The sequence below is a fragment of the Lipotes vexillifer genome, unplaced genomic scaffold (genome assembly GCF_000442215.2).
Source record: "Lipotes vexillifer unplaced genomic scaffold, Lipotes_vexillifer_v1.1 scaffold422, whole genome shotgun sequence".
Classification (NCBI taxonomy): Eukaryota; Metazoa; Chordata; class Mammalia; order Artiodactyla; family Lipotidae; genus Lipotes; species Lipotes vexillifer.
Window position 1 is genome coordinate 2,252,581 of NW_006779087.1, and position 14,668 is coordinate 2,267,248.

Genomic DNA, 14,668 nt, shown 5'->3' on the forward strand with positions numbered 1-14,668 from the left:
GAACACTCTTTCATTAGGCCTAAATGAGAAATGGCGAGGCTCATTATGTCAAGCCTTCCTCACTTGCCATGCTCCTCCAACTCACAGTGGTGAGATCATGCCCTGCCCCTCACAACGTACCCAGTGCCTGACAGTGCCTGACTTCCAGGAATCACATCTGCCCCCTCAAGAGAACCTCACCTTCTCAGGTCTTTCAGACTCTACTTACTTGTCTTATATCTGTCGTACTGTAATCTCTTTCCAGACAAGATGACCACCCCCATTTCCCCTCCCTTTAAGTGGCGTCTTAAATAAATCATATATGTGGGCAAACATTCTTATTATTGGGGCATAATATTGGACAATCTTATTACTTAATAGCCACATTTTACGTAGTGACTGGTATTCAGTCCTTAAGAGTTCTGCAGTGACCCTTTTACTTCCCAATGACTCCCTTTTAACTATCAAGTCTTTATACAATAGATTCTTCTAGATGGAACCTATTATACTTCAAAGAAACAGTACAGACAATACTAAGTTAAACAGGATGCTACTCCACTTCTCAGGAGGGCCTAAAATCTAACCATTCTCCTTCTCATATACCCTCACCCTAATGGAAACATTAAACCATCTCCTTTATTTTAAATGTCAACCATCACATGGTTAAAGAGGTAAAATCCAGCAAATTTTACTTTTAGGAATATATCTTAGAGATACACGCAAAAAACTTATGAGAATACATGTTTAAATGGGCTTAACCTAAATGGCATCCATAAGGAATGGCCATATTTTTTTCCCAAAAGAATGATGTCAAACTATAAATCCTAACATAGAAAGATGTTCAAGACATATTAAACATAAAAAGAAAACTGCAGATCATTAGTACTACATGAGCCCATCTGTGTGTGTGTGTGTGAGAGAGAGAGAGAGAGAAAGGGAGGGAAAGAAACTTTTTTGCAATGGCTACCTCTATAGAGTGGGACAAGGAGATAAGTTATACCTTTCTTTATTGTTTGAATTTATCACTTTGTGTATTACTTTCATTATGAAAAAGCTAGTTTAAAATTTTCATTTAACTGCAAGGATCAATAGTGAACAAATGCAATTTTTTAAAGCAAGTTGAATAATTACAATGTTCTATCACTACACCAATTCTTACCAATTATATAGCATTAGCACTATAAGTATTTGTTTGAAGCTAAAGAAAGCCTAAAAGATTTTCTAGTTAATTTGAGGATCTATGATTACAAACTTACATAAATTCATTTCTATATAAATTTGAAAACTACTCTTAAAAAACCCTCTATCTCCAAGTAAAAATTAGTAAGTGTAAATTTATAGTAAATATATTAATAGAATTCTGTGTATCATTTACAGTAAACAAGAGTCACAGATTCAGATTTAGAAGGGACCGTAAAAGTCCAACCCTCCCAGCCTAACATTCAGAAAGAATTAGAATAAATAAATAAATAAAAATAAAAAATAGCAGCCTGCTGGGGAGAGTGCTGACTTCCCCGAGCTGAGAACCAGTCCTAGGAACATAATACAATTAGAAATGTCCCCCCCAGAATGGGGACATGTGGTAATCAGTCACTAAAAAAGTATTTTGGCCTAATATGTCAAGTTGTCCAGGTCGATTTTAAACAAGTCATTTGACTTAATTTTCTGGTTTCAAACTTTTCAATTTCTTTCAAACCAAAAGAAAACAGACCATGTTGAAGGTTGATTTTAATGAACGAAAATCTCTGTATAAAAACATTTAAACTTTATCAAATGCTTTAAAAATACACACACACACAGATCCAAATCCAATACAGAATCTTTTGAACATTATCATTTTTCACCTCAGCATAACATGTAGAGGGATTTCTGGATAAAACTTTACATGTGAAAAAAGACCCATAGGCTTACACATGCACACACACAAGAGCACACAATCACAAATCAGGAAGAACTAAAGTATATGGTAAGAACGCAAACGGGATGGGAATGAATTTCTTGTAAAGCTTATATAAAAGAACGCTACATGAGTAAAAGAACTTTCTATACCAAGAGAAGATGCAGAGAGGGGAAAGAGAAAGCAGAGGTTAGTCTAACTCATTAATAAATAGTTTGAGAAGGTCATTCAAGAACAGTGAATTTGGGGAGTTAGAGATAATCCCTAGTTTTCACCACCTCAAATTCTGTGAATCTGATAACTGATGATGCTTTGAAAGTGTCTGTTTTCATTTTTTTGTAGGTCTTGATTTGTTCATCATTATTTAGGTGTGGTTTGTCCCTTTTGGTGTTAATTCCTCACTTCTCGCTCAGTGTTAGATCCAATTCACCAGAAGAGCCACAGTAAGAAACGGTGGCAAGCACAGAGGACTGCAAGGGTGGCAGTCACAGATGGCAGTTAATAAGAGCCAGACGGCCTGGGTTTGCATTTCAGTGTCACTAGCTGCTAGCTGCCTGTTACTCAGCAAGCTCCTCGGCCACTCTGTCTCCATTTCCTCATCTTCAATTAGGGATCATTATTACCTACTTCATATAGGGCTATTAAGAGGATTTAAACAAGGTAATCCATTTAAAGAATTTATCACACTGCCTGACACAACTAAATGTGCAATAAATGTTACCTAAAATTACTATTAGTCATAGAATTACAGGGGAATCAAAAGAAGAATTTTCTTCTTTCTCCGTATTTCTCTTTAATGAGGTTTTCAGGGGCAAAAATGGTTGAGGATCTAGTCTTATGAATATAGATGTTTGCTTTTATGTTAGAAAAAAAAATTACATGGCTCCATATCACAAAATTTAACATCTTTCCATTAAACATCACACAATTCTCATCATCATTATGCCCTACACACACCCTAAATGATGTGGCGTTTCTATTGATATTCAACAACGAAAGGGTCCAGAGATTTTAAATAAGAAACAGTTGCAGAAATGCATGTTGGGCAGTAATCTGTGGGTGCCCTAAGAGCCTGGGCCAACACAGATGCCTGGGATTCTGCCTCCAAGGCCTGGACACAGTCAGATGGGTCAGGTTCTTGCAGCCCTTCAAAGCTCCATTTGCGACCCCCTTCAAGAGGGGAGTTCCCAATAGGTGAAAGCAGCAGCAGCCACTGAGGATGGAATGCCCCACACCTACTTCAGTATGATATGATAGCTATCATTGGTTTCTGCTGTAAAAAAAAAAAAAGAAAAAAGAATAATCTTTAGTTACCTCTAAAACACAGCAGGAGAAAAATATATGTGGTAAGGTTCTTTAGAGAAAGAAAAAACAGAAGGACAAAGGGCAGTATACTTAATTATCACAGAATACTTGTAATAAATATGCATTATAAGAACAACGTGTCCGTTTCATCCTTTGTCCATGGAAGGTGGAAGAAAATGGCAGGAAGTCATCAGTTACACTTTGTCTACTCTAATAATGGCAAGAAGCCAATTCATAAAAAGGAACAATCTCCAATAATGTCACTTTCTTTACCTCAAACATGGCAGTTAATACTTTCCCTCTCTCCTCAAAGTACTATAAAAAAACCCTCAAGCTCCTTCGAGAAAAGCATTTGTCTTCCTACTTCATTACCTTTCATTGTGTCCAGAATAAAACAGGCTTCTTCCTGAAAGTTCTGTATCATCTGAAAAAAGTGAGAAATTTTGCTGATTATTAAAACCTTGGTTTGCTATATTTATTTTGCCTGTGTGTTTATTATACTAGATATAAGTGAAGAATAATCCTTTGTTTTGTTTTCTCTCCTATTTAGTTTTCAAAAGCTTTAAAAGCTAAGCATTCTAAAACAGCTTTCTTAAAATTCGAATGTGCATTTTCCTGGGCTAACCCCAAGACTTTCTAAGGGGCACACAGATACAGATAGGCCCATATAGGAGGAATTAAACTTCCATATCTGTTCTTTCCTAAAACCATCTGAGAACCTCTTCAGTTTTCCTTTCCCACTTCCCTTCTCAAACTCCCTTTTCCCATTTTATAAAATAAAGGCAAGAGTTTCACCCTCCTGAAATCCTATGAAGATGCACTGCCCTGGAGTATAAAAGCCTCCAGGATGCAGAAGTGTAATTGCAAACGGGAACTCAAATGACTGGGTAATAAAGTCTTATTTTCAATTCTTTCCTTTCACCAGAATTGAAGTGATCTAATCACAAACTGTCAAATGACAGATGATTCAAAATAATTTTTGATAATATCACTATGCAATTTTTGGCACATAACTCAGAAGTAAAAAAAAAAAAATCCAGCAATGCTGTTACAGCAAACTCCATCCATTCCTGTCTATCAATTTATATGGAACAGATTCCACAGCACTTATATCTAGGGGGAAAAAAACGGGATGGAATTGATGCTGAACTCTATTTCATTCTAGCAATCAATAGGCAGTATTTATCTATCGATGAATTAACTGTCTGTGGGAGGGAGGGTAAGGAATCGAGTATCTCATCCATCTCATTAATAGATGCACTTTTATTGTATTTTATTTTATTTATTTATTTTTGGCCACACCATACGGCTTGCGGGATCTCAGTTCCCTGACCAGTGACTGAACCCCAGGCCCTGGCACTGAAAGCTGAGAATCCTAACCACTAGGCTACCAGGGAACTCTCTAGATGCACTAATGCATTAATAAATTTTTTCTTAATGTTTAATAATTACTTATCAAAACATATAATACATTTATGTTATTTTAATCCATTGTATAATTATGGTGATAATTCTATTCAGAAGAGATATTTTTTACTTTTATTGAAGCAAATTTTTGTTTTAAAGAAAAAAAAAAAAATCATGAGGGATTACTACAAGCAACTCTATGCCAATAAAATGGACAATCTGGAAGAGATGGACAAATTCTTAGAAATGCACAAACTGCCAAGACTGAATCAGGAAGAAATAGAAAATATGAACAGACCAATCACAAGCACTGAAATTGAAACTGTGATTAAAAATCTTCCAACAAACAAAAGCCCAGGACCAGATGGCTTCACAGGCGAATTCTATCAAACATTTAGAGAAGAGCTAACACCTATTCTTCTCAAACTCTTCCAAAATATAGCAGAGGGAGGAACACTCCCAAACTCATTCTACGAGGCCACCATCACCTTGATACCAAAACCAGACAAGGATGTCACAAAGAAAGAAAACTACAGGCCAATATCACTGATGAACATAGATGCAAAAATCCTCAACAAAATACTAGCAAACAGAATCCAACAGCACATTAAAAGGATCATACACCATGATCAAGTGGGGTTTATTCCAGGAATGCAAGGATTCTTCAATATACGCAAATCTATCAATGTGATTAACCATATTAACAAATTGAAGGAGAAAAACCATATGATCATCTCAATAGATGCAGAGAAAGCTTTTGACAAAATTCAACACCCATTTATGATAAAAACCCTGCAGAAAGTAGGTGTAGAGGGAACTTTCCTCAATATAATAAAGGCCGTATATGACAAGCCCACAGCCAACATCATCCTCAATGGCGAAAAACTGAAAGCATTTCCACTAAGGTCAGGAACAAGACAAGGTTGCCCACTCTCACCACTCTTATTCAACATAGTTTTGGAAGTTTTAGCCACAGCAATCAGAGAAGAAAAGGAAATAAAAGGAATCCAAATCGGAAAAGAAGAAGTAAAGCTGTCACTGTTTGCAGATGACATGATACTATACATAGAGAATCCTAAAGATGCTACCAGAAAACTACTAGAGCTAATCAATGAATTTGGTAAAGTAGCAGGATACAAAATTAATGCACAGAAATCTCTGGCATTCCTATATACTAACGATGAAAAATCTGAAAGTGAAATCAAGAAAACACTCCCATTTACCATTGCAACAAAAAGAATAAAATATCTAGGAATAAACCTACCTAAGGAGACAAAAGACCTGTATGCAGAAAATTATAAGACACTGATGAAAGAAATTAAAGATGATACAAACAGATGGAGAGATATACCATGTTCTTGGATTGGAAGAATCAACATTGTGAAAATGACTCTACTCCCCAAAGCAATCTATAGATTCAATGCAATCCCTATCAAACTACCACTGGCATTTTTCACAGAACTAGAACAAAAAATTTCACAATTTGTATGGAAACACAAAAGACCCCGAATAGCCAAAGCAATCTTGAGAACAAAAAATGGAGCTGGAGGAATCAGGCTGCCTGACTTCAGACTATACTACAAAGCTACAGTAATCAAGACAGTATGGTACTGGCACAAAAACAGAAAGATAGATCAATGGAATAGGATAGAAAGCCCAGAGATAAACCCATGCACATATGGTCACCTTATCTTTGATAAAGGTGGCAGGAATATACAGTGGAGAAAGGACAGCCCCTTCAATAAGTGGTGCTGGGAAAACTGGACAGGTACATGTAAAAGTATGAGATTAGATCACTCCCTAACACCATACACAAAAATAAGCTCAAAATGGATTAAAGACCTAAATGTAAGGCCAGAAACTATCAAACTCTTAGAGGAAAACATAGGCAGAACACTCTATGACATAAATCACAGCAAGATCCTTCTTGACCCATCTCCTAGAGTAATGGAGATAAAAACAAAAATAAACAAATGGGACCTAATGAAACTTCAAAGCTTTTGCACAGCAAAGGAAACCATAAACAAGACCAAAAGACAGCCCTCAGAATGGGAGAAAATATTTGCAAATGAATCAACTGACAAAGGATTAATCTCTAAAATTTACAGGCAGCTCATGCAGCTCAATAACAAAAAAATAAACAACCCAATCCAAAAATGGGCAGAAGACCTAAATAGACATTTCTCCAAAGAAGATATACAGACTGCCAACAAACACATGAAAGAATGCTCAACATCATTAATCATTAGAGAAATGCAAATCAAAACTACAATGAGATATCATCTCACACCAGTCAGAATGGCCATCATCAAAAAATCTAGAAACAATAAATGCTGGAGAGGGTGTGGAGAAAAGGGAACACTCTTGCACTGCTGGTGGGAATGTGAATTGGTTCAGCCACTATGGAGAACAGTATGGAGGTTCCTTAAAAAACTACAAATAGAACTACCATATGACCCAGCAATCCCACTACTAGGTATATACCCTGAGGAAACCAGAATTCAGAAAGAGTCATGTACCAAAATGTTCATTGCAGCTCTATTTACAATAGCCCGGAGATGGAAACAACCTAAGTGCCCGTCGTCGGATGAATGGATAAAGAAGATGTGGCACATATATACAATGGAATATTACTCAGCCATAAAAAGAAACGAAATTGAGCTATTTGTAATGAGGTGGATAGATCTAGAGTCTGTCATACAGAGTGAAGTAAGTCAGAAAGAGAAGGACAAATACCGTATGCTAACACATATATATGGAATTTAAGAAAAAAAAAATGTTATGAAGAACCTAGGGGTAAAACAGGAATAAAGACAGAGACCTACTGGAGAACAGACTTGAGGATATGGGGAGGGGGAAGGGTGAGGTGTGTTAGGGCGAGAGAGAGACATGGACATATATATACTAACAAACGTAAGGTAGATAGCCAGTGGGAAGCAGCCGCATGGCACAGGGAAACCGGCTCGGTTCTTTGTGGCTGTCTGGAGGGGTGGGATAGGGAGGGTGGGAGGGAGGGAGACAAAGAGGGAAGAGATATGGGAACATATATATATGTATAACTGACTCACTCTGTTATAAAGCAGAAACTAACACACCATTGTAAAGCAATTATACCCCAATAAAGATGTTAAAAAAAAAAATAATAAAAAAAATAAAGAAATATGGTAGGATAATTAATAAAAGATATTCAAAATAAATAAATAAATAAATGGTAAAAAAAGATATTCAAGCATAAAAGTAGGTTATGGTAAGATGAAATTCTATGGGGGAAGTGAATGAAAATATGAGTTTAAGGAAGCAGAGAAATGATATTAAAATTCTGTTAAAAAAGTATATTCATGTATTGTTTTAAACAGATGACAGTATTAAATTACTCTTGTATTTAGGTTACATGGAATATAGCTAGAGTAGTGAAGTAATCATTTCATTTTTAAATGTCATATAATATGCCCAGAAATGACATCTTTTGCAACTATTTAAACTTAAAACAAAAAATTTTAAGTCAACCTAAAAACGTGCAAGGGGATACACAGTTTTAAAAAATCATTGCAGGAGGTAAGCAAACAAAAACATGTGAAAACCTCTTGTCTTAGAAAACAGAGCACTCTGCCCCAGTAGAACAGTTCCTGCTCCTGTCATCTGCCCAGACAAATCACTGTCGTCTGGTGATTCAGCTGTGCTGAAAATCTACCTCGTCACTAATGAGCACATGGATTCCTGTTGGCCCCTGCTTGTAGATCTGGCTGATCTGGCAAGGGGAAATGCTGAAAAGCTGGGCAATTTTTTCTGTCAGTTCAACAGCTGTCAGTTCTTCTAGGTAGATGGCATGGTAAACTGCAAAAAGGAGAAAGCAAAGGCAGTCAGTACAGAGTGTCTCTGGTCTTAAATGTAACCTGATCACTAGGAATGCCCACTTTTCTGAAGGACTCAGAGGCAGACTGCCTGAATTGAAATCCCAGCTCAACCACTCGCTAGCTGTGTGTGACCTGGGGCAAGTTACTTAACATCCCTAAGCCTCATCTTCCTCGTCGAAATGTTGGCAAGAACAACAAAATCTACTGCAAAGAGGAAACACCAGTTGTAAAAATTAAAACATGTAAACGTGCTGAGAATAGTGCCTGGCATATATTAGGAACTCAATAAACATTAGCAATTACCATTCCTTCTAGCAAATGCTGAATCTGCTGTTTGATAAATTCCCATCACACATGCTCATAAGTCATCTCTTCATTTTTCTTCGTATCTGTCCTGGCCTGTGCAGAACGACCTACCGAAGAAAGTACCATTTGAGTCTCCATCCTCGTGCTTCTGCTGCTGTTGCTGCTGCTGTTGCTGCTGCTCCCTCAGCTGCAAGGATTCCTGACAAACATAAATGGTTAGCCTTGGGCGCACCATCCTAAGGAGGAAAAAAGAAAGCTATTACTCAAACTTTTCATGGTGAGCACATTTTAAGGAAGAACTTGTGTGTCTACATTTTAGCTCCCCACTGTGTGTGTGTGTGTGTGTGTGTGTGTGTGTGTGTGTGGTGTGTGTGTGTGCGTGTTTTAACTGAATTCAGTCCAACAGAAGCCCTCATATAAACCTCTGGTTTACCTTGAAAAATCAGATCTGGTGATCCAAGGCCCCCATTCTTACAAAACACCCAATCAGCTGTTCTGCTTGCGTGGTGCATGCATTCTTCAGTACCCCCCAGACTTGACTGTCACTCATTTACATGTGGTCTCTGTAGTCATTTGAGTTTGTAACCTTTGATGTAAAGGTTAGAAAGATTCAAAATGTGTGACCCACTGTTTTGTGGGTCAGTTCAAGACATACCTTCTATTGATACTTAAAAGTACCAATAGGATAAACTAGAAAATCTTATTTCCCTCATTATCTTCTCCTAAGCGTCTTTAGCCTTCTTTCTGTTCTTTCTTCTTAGACAACAATATTGAATTACCTCTTGCTCTGATCATCTTATTCCTTCCTATTTCTAAATGCTCTGTAGGTAATACTTTTTTTTTTTAATAAATTTATTTACTTTTGGCTGTGTTGGGTTTTCGCTGCTGCGCACGGGCTTTCTCTAGTTGCGGCGAGCATGGGCTACTCTTCGTTGCAGTGTGCAGGTTTCTCATTGTGGTGGCTTCTCATTGCGGAGCATGGGCTCTAGGCGCGTGGGCTTCAGTAGTTGCGGCACGCGGGCTCAGTAGTTGTGGCTCACGGGCTCCAGAGCACAGGCTCAGTAATTGTGGCACACGAGCTTAGCTGCTCCGCGGCATGTGGGACCTTCCCAGACCAGGGCTCAAACCCGTGTCCCCTGCACTGGCAGGCTGATTCTCAACCACTGCGCCACCAGGGAAACCCCTCTGTAGGTAATACTTTTAAAAATGGAAGATCCATTCTTTTCCTCCCAGTCATCAACCCTTGAATTTCACCTCTTTCCTTAAAAGTTTCCAACTTGGGCTTCCCTGGTGGCACAGTGGTTGAGAATCCACCTGCCAATGCAGGGAACACGGGTTCAAGCCCTGGTCTGGGAAGATCCCACATGCGGCGGAGCAGCTAAGCCCGTGCGCCACAGCTACTGAGCCTGTGCGTCTGGAGCCTGCGCTCCGCAACAAGAGAAGGCCGCGACAGTGAGAGGCCCGCGCACCGCGATGAAGAGTGGCCCCCGCTCGCCGCAACTAGAGAAAGCCCTCGCACAGAAACGAAGACCCAACACAGCCAAAAATAAATTTAAAAATTTATTTTTTAAAAAAGTTTCCAACTTGATTTAATTATCTCTTGTAATATACACAAACACAAATACTTCACAGTCTGTTTCATTATTTAGCCACTGATTTGGTTCTATGGCACCGACCTGTATGTTTTCTCCATCAATATTACCACTTCCTATTTTAAACTGTAAATCCCAGAGACTAGAAATTCCTCTGTATTACATGTAATATTTGTAAGCAGACACTTAAGCAATTCCTACCCAAACTTAAGAATAATCTCTTCTTTAGTAAAACTGAGTTCAGGACCTTTGCACCCACTGTTTCTTCTGCAAAAAATGTTCTTCCCTCATGACTCCAAAGCTTCCATCCTTCTCATAACTCAGTTTAAATGCCCCCTCCTCAAAGAGGTCTTTCCTGACTATATTCTGTACTCTGTAGGCCACAACCTTATTTTTGTTTATTTGTTTGTTTTGTTTTCCTTCAAAATACTTATCACTATTCAAAATACTTATAGTTTATAATCTTTCTCTCTCTCCCCATCAGAAAGCTCATCAATGTATCACCAAAGCCTAATGGCTCATAACAGGGACAATGGATATTTAACTGAATGAAAAAAACTAATGAAAAATGGAATATCGTGAGGAATTCCTTGGATCAAGTACAGGAAAAGGTATTTTTCATCTTTATTTGGCACATAGCTGGCATTCAAAAAGAATGTTTCGACAAGATGTATTTAGCTGTACAAAAAGTATTGTGAAGAGTCCCTGAATCCAAATCCATTTGAAATCCAGCCCCACTGATATTTTAACACTAATTACATACCGGCCTTTCAATGCATTAAAAAGTCTGATTCCATCTGCAGGTCCACAGATTTGAATCACATCATCTCTAGTTAGCTTCAATAAATCTGCCCCTGGAAAATAAATATAAGAAAATGGGTGATAAAGGCAAAGATTCTCCTTGTTCATGACTTAAAATGGACTCTGTTACAAGGACACCTCATTACTAGTATGCTACAGTCATAATCTCTTGCATGGCATATAAGGCCCTCCATGACCTGGCCCCTGCATCCTCTCCCACCTCAATTCCCACCCAATTAACTTATTCATTTAACCCTATGCTTTCATCATGCTGATCATGCCTAATGAGCAAGTTGTTCCTCCTGCCTGAAATATCCTTCCACTGTCTGACCAACAGACTCTTCCTCAGCCCTCAAGATTTACCTCACGCATCACACATCACACATGTTCCCAAACTCCAGAGCCTTACACTTATCTATTGCATTACAACTATTTGTTTACCTTTTTCAGGGTTTTATTTTGATTTGGGTTTTCTTTGATACTAGATGGTGACTGATCAGGAAATATGCCTTATCCATTTGTGTATTCCTACCATACCTGGTACACAGAAGGTGCTAAATAAGAGTGGAATGTGCAAAGGAAACATAATATAGTGATATCAAGGGGAAAATTTCCGACTACCTGCAATGCTCCTTGATAAAATATTTTATGGATAATATATTTTAAAGTATTGTATAGAATAAATATTTTAAAATTAAAATGATTTTAAACTAAGAGGTCTTTCTTTTTTGAGCATTTCACAGCACAGCTGCAGCTGGTGAGAAAGTCTGAAGGGTTCAATGAAATTCATTTAATCAGAAAAATGCATTAAGATCTCCCCCCTCTACACACAAAACAACACAGGGATGCCAGGAGGCCCTGGAATGTAAAGGAAATCCCATGCTGGGGAAAACAAAAGGACAAGCAAATTTAACCTGAGAAGTTTGTAAAAAGCCTTGTGAATGTGGAAAAACGGTTTCGATGCAACCACTGCTGAGCCTCCTGAGGTGTGGTTGTTGGCAAGAGGTTCTGAAAGAGGGAAAGCATTTTTTTTTGTAACTAAAAATACTCAACTTTAAAAAGGTAAACGTTACATCATTAGGTAACAACAGCCAAATACACCCACATTCAGACAGGCTGAGTTTGCTTGGAAGCTGTTTATACATCAGTCTTCTTTCTCTAACCATGCAAGATATCCATGGAATTCCATCCTTATCTTCCCCACTAGACTGAAAGTTCCTTAAATACAGCACAGTATCTGGTTCAGGCCAAAATTCAATAAATGTTTGCTTAATGAATGAATGAATAATACTCCCTAAAAGTTGGGCATTTCTACTGAATCACACAGTCACCAAAGTATTATTAGACATTAGACTATTAGACTATAATAACTGACATTTATATAACTTTAGACTTACATCTGTGACTGGAGGGGGTGGCTCTGGCTGGTGGTTTGGTGAACCATTTCTAAAGAAACATTTAAAATGAAAGGATGAGTTCATGACACATACTAGGGTTCATCGCCTCATTCTTCATCATCATAAGTCTTAAGCTAGCGATTTAAGGGAATCTGTGCTATCTCATAAAACATTCTTACTCTTGGATCCAATACTTCTATTATCTATTATTTTAGCATAAAGACTTTTGTGTGTTGGGGGCGGGTAGCAGCAGAAACTATGTCATTTTTTATTATTGAAGAAATTGAAAAAAATACCAAAATTCCAGTAAGTTGGGACTGATTAGATAAATTATGGCATAAACAATACTTAACATAAGCTTATTAGAATGTAAACTAAAAATATCAGAATATAAAAGTAATCAATATATTACTACTGTGTGAAGTATATAAATAAACACACAAACAGATACAGGAAAAAATTAGAATAAATAGTACACAATGCAATGTGATCACATATTTTTATAATAAAAAACACTTAATAATTATTTTTAAAATAGCTTCAAAAATTAGTGCTAATTTGTGATCCAAGGGTTATCTCCACAGCCTTGATCTTCCCCTACACTTCCTTTTGGCTCTACAGATTGTCTCTCTTCCCTAATGATTACTTCTTTTATGGGAGAAAAATTTGAGCCTAATAATGAACTACATGACAGAAGACAATTTTAGAACTCTCAAATTCTATATAATATTTTAAATTGCCTGTAAGTAGACTGCATAATCCATAGTTTGGTAACAGATTTTTCTTTCAAAAAAGATCTTTTTCTTCTTTTTTTTTTTTATTTTGGCCTTAGCTGCAAAATTCAAATTCAGTAATCAAATTTAGTAATTAACTTATCTCAGGGCTCTAGTTATCTATTTTTTTCTACAATTGCTACCTAGTTTTATTCTTAACTGTTACATTTTGAATATTTAAGCTACTTTTTTTTTTTTTTTTTTTTTTTTTTTTTTTTTTTTTTTTTTTTTTTTTTTTTTTTTTTGGCCGCACTGCATGGGCTGTGGGATTCTAGTTCCCGATCAGGGATTGAACCCGTGCCCCTGCGGTGGAAGCACAGAGTCCCAGCCACTGGACCGCCAGAGACTTCCCTAAGCAACCTTAATTAAATACTTTCAGAAGTAGGATGAACATAGAGCCTAAATAAATTCAAAAACGAACATTATAACCAAACAATATACTCACACATTTCACAACCTAAATATTTCAAATTTCAATATGACCTATGTAGAATATGTGTTAAATGCTGGAACTATAAGACAACTTTCTTTAACTGGAGTGTAGGCATCTATACCAACTTTCAATTATCTCTGATGGTAAAACACAGTAAGACTAAATGCATCCCATAGATAATCCCCAAGCTTCATTTTAGCTCTCATCTTCACCTTCTTCCCCCAATTATCAAAGATTCATAATAATTAGGTGTTGGGATCATTCTTAGTAAGTAACCAAACAGATTTTACTGTTTGCACAACTGTGTTTCAATTCCCAACGACCACTCTGATCAGGAAGTGAAATAACCTCAAGAGAAGCAGTAAGAGGGAGAAGGGAAAAACCCAGAAAATTCATTCCCTGAATCACTAAAAACTGACCATAAATGCTGTTTTCTAATAGTGGGGAAAAGGGAATTCCCTGGAGGTCCAGAGGTTAGGACTCTGCGCTCTCAATGCCGAGGGCCGTAAGGGCAATGAAAAATTAAAATCCCATAAGCCTTGTGGCGTGGCCAAAAAAAATGAAATAAAATAAAATAAATAAATAATAGGGGGGAAAAATGGCTACATAAAACTCCTGCAGTCTCTTTTGAAGATAATCCAAACCTCAGTTAATATATAAGTCCATCAAAGACTAACCAAATAGAAGGTCTTATTGATTTGGAAAGATTTTGTTTATGGAGACATAACAAAAGAATACATATTTAGGACAAACACAAGTCAATTTCCCAGACTTACCCTTCCCCAAGAGAAAAACTGCTATGGGAACTGTTGAAGCCAGGTGATGGGGAATTATTGACATATGTGATCTCGGGCCAAGGAGAACACTAAAAACAAAGGACAACTTAGACACAGAAAGTACATTTGACTCTTTCTGTGTCAAAAT

At 37.3% G+C, this 14,668-nt stretch overlaps 1 protein-coding gene across 3 annotated transcripts in view; it reads right to left on the reverse strand.

The window, feature by feature from the left end:
* Positions 1-1,723: 1,723 nt before the first annotated feature.
* Positions 1,724-14,668, reverse strand: part of TFCP2 (transcription factor CP2) — a 55,311-nt gene continuing 42,366 nt past the window's right edge. The window contains exons 8-15 of one of the 3 annotated variants that reach the window (XM_007452312.1): positions 14,521-14,609; positions 12,539-12,587; positions 12,056-12,149; positions 11,104-11,194; positions 8,860-8,984; positions 8,280-8,422; positions 3,554-3,605; positions 1,724-3,146 (exon numbers count right to left, since the gene is read on the reverse strand). In XM_007452312.1, coding sequence (XP_007452374.1) covers positions 3,112-3,146; positions 3,554-3,605; positions 8,280-8,422; positions 8,860-8,984; positions 11,104-11,194; positions 12,056-12,149; positions 12,539-12,587; positions 14,521-14,609 — 678 coding nt within the window. In that variant the 3' untranslated portion in view covers positions 1,724-3,111. Of the gene's footprint in view, positions 3,150-3,553; positions 3,606-8,279; positions 8,423-8,859; positions 8,985-11,103; positions 11,195-12,055; positions 12,150-12,538; positions 12,588-14,520; positions 14,610-14,668 lie in introns of all 3 variants that reach the window. The other 2 variants (XM_007452311.1, XM_007452313.1) reach the window with 2 other exon arrangements.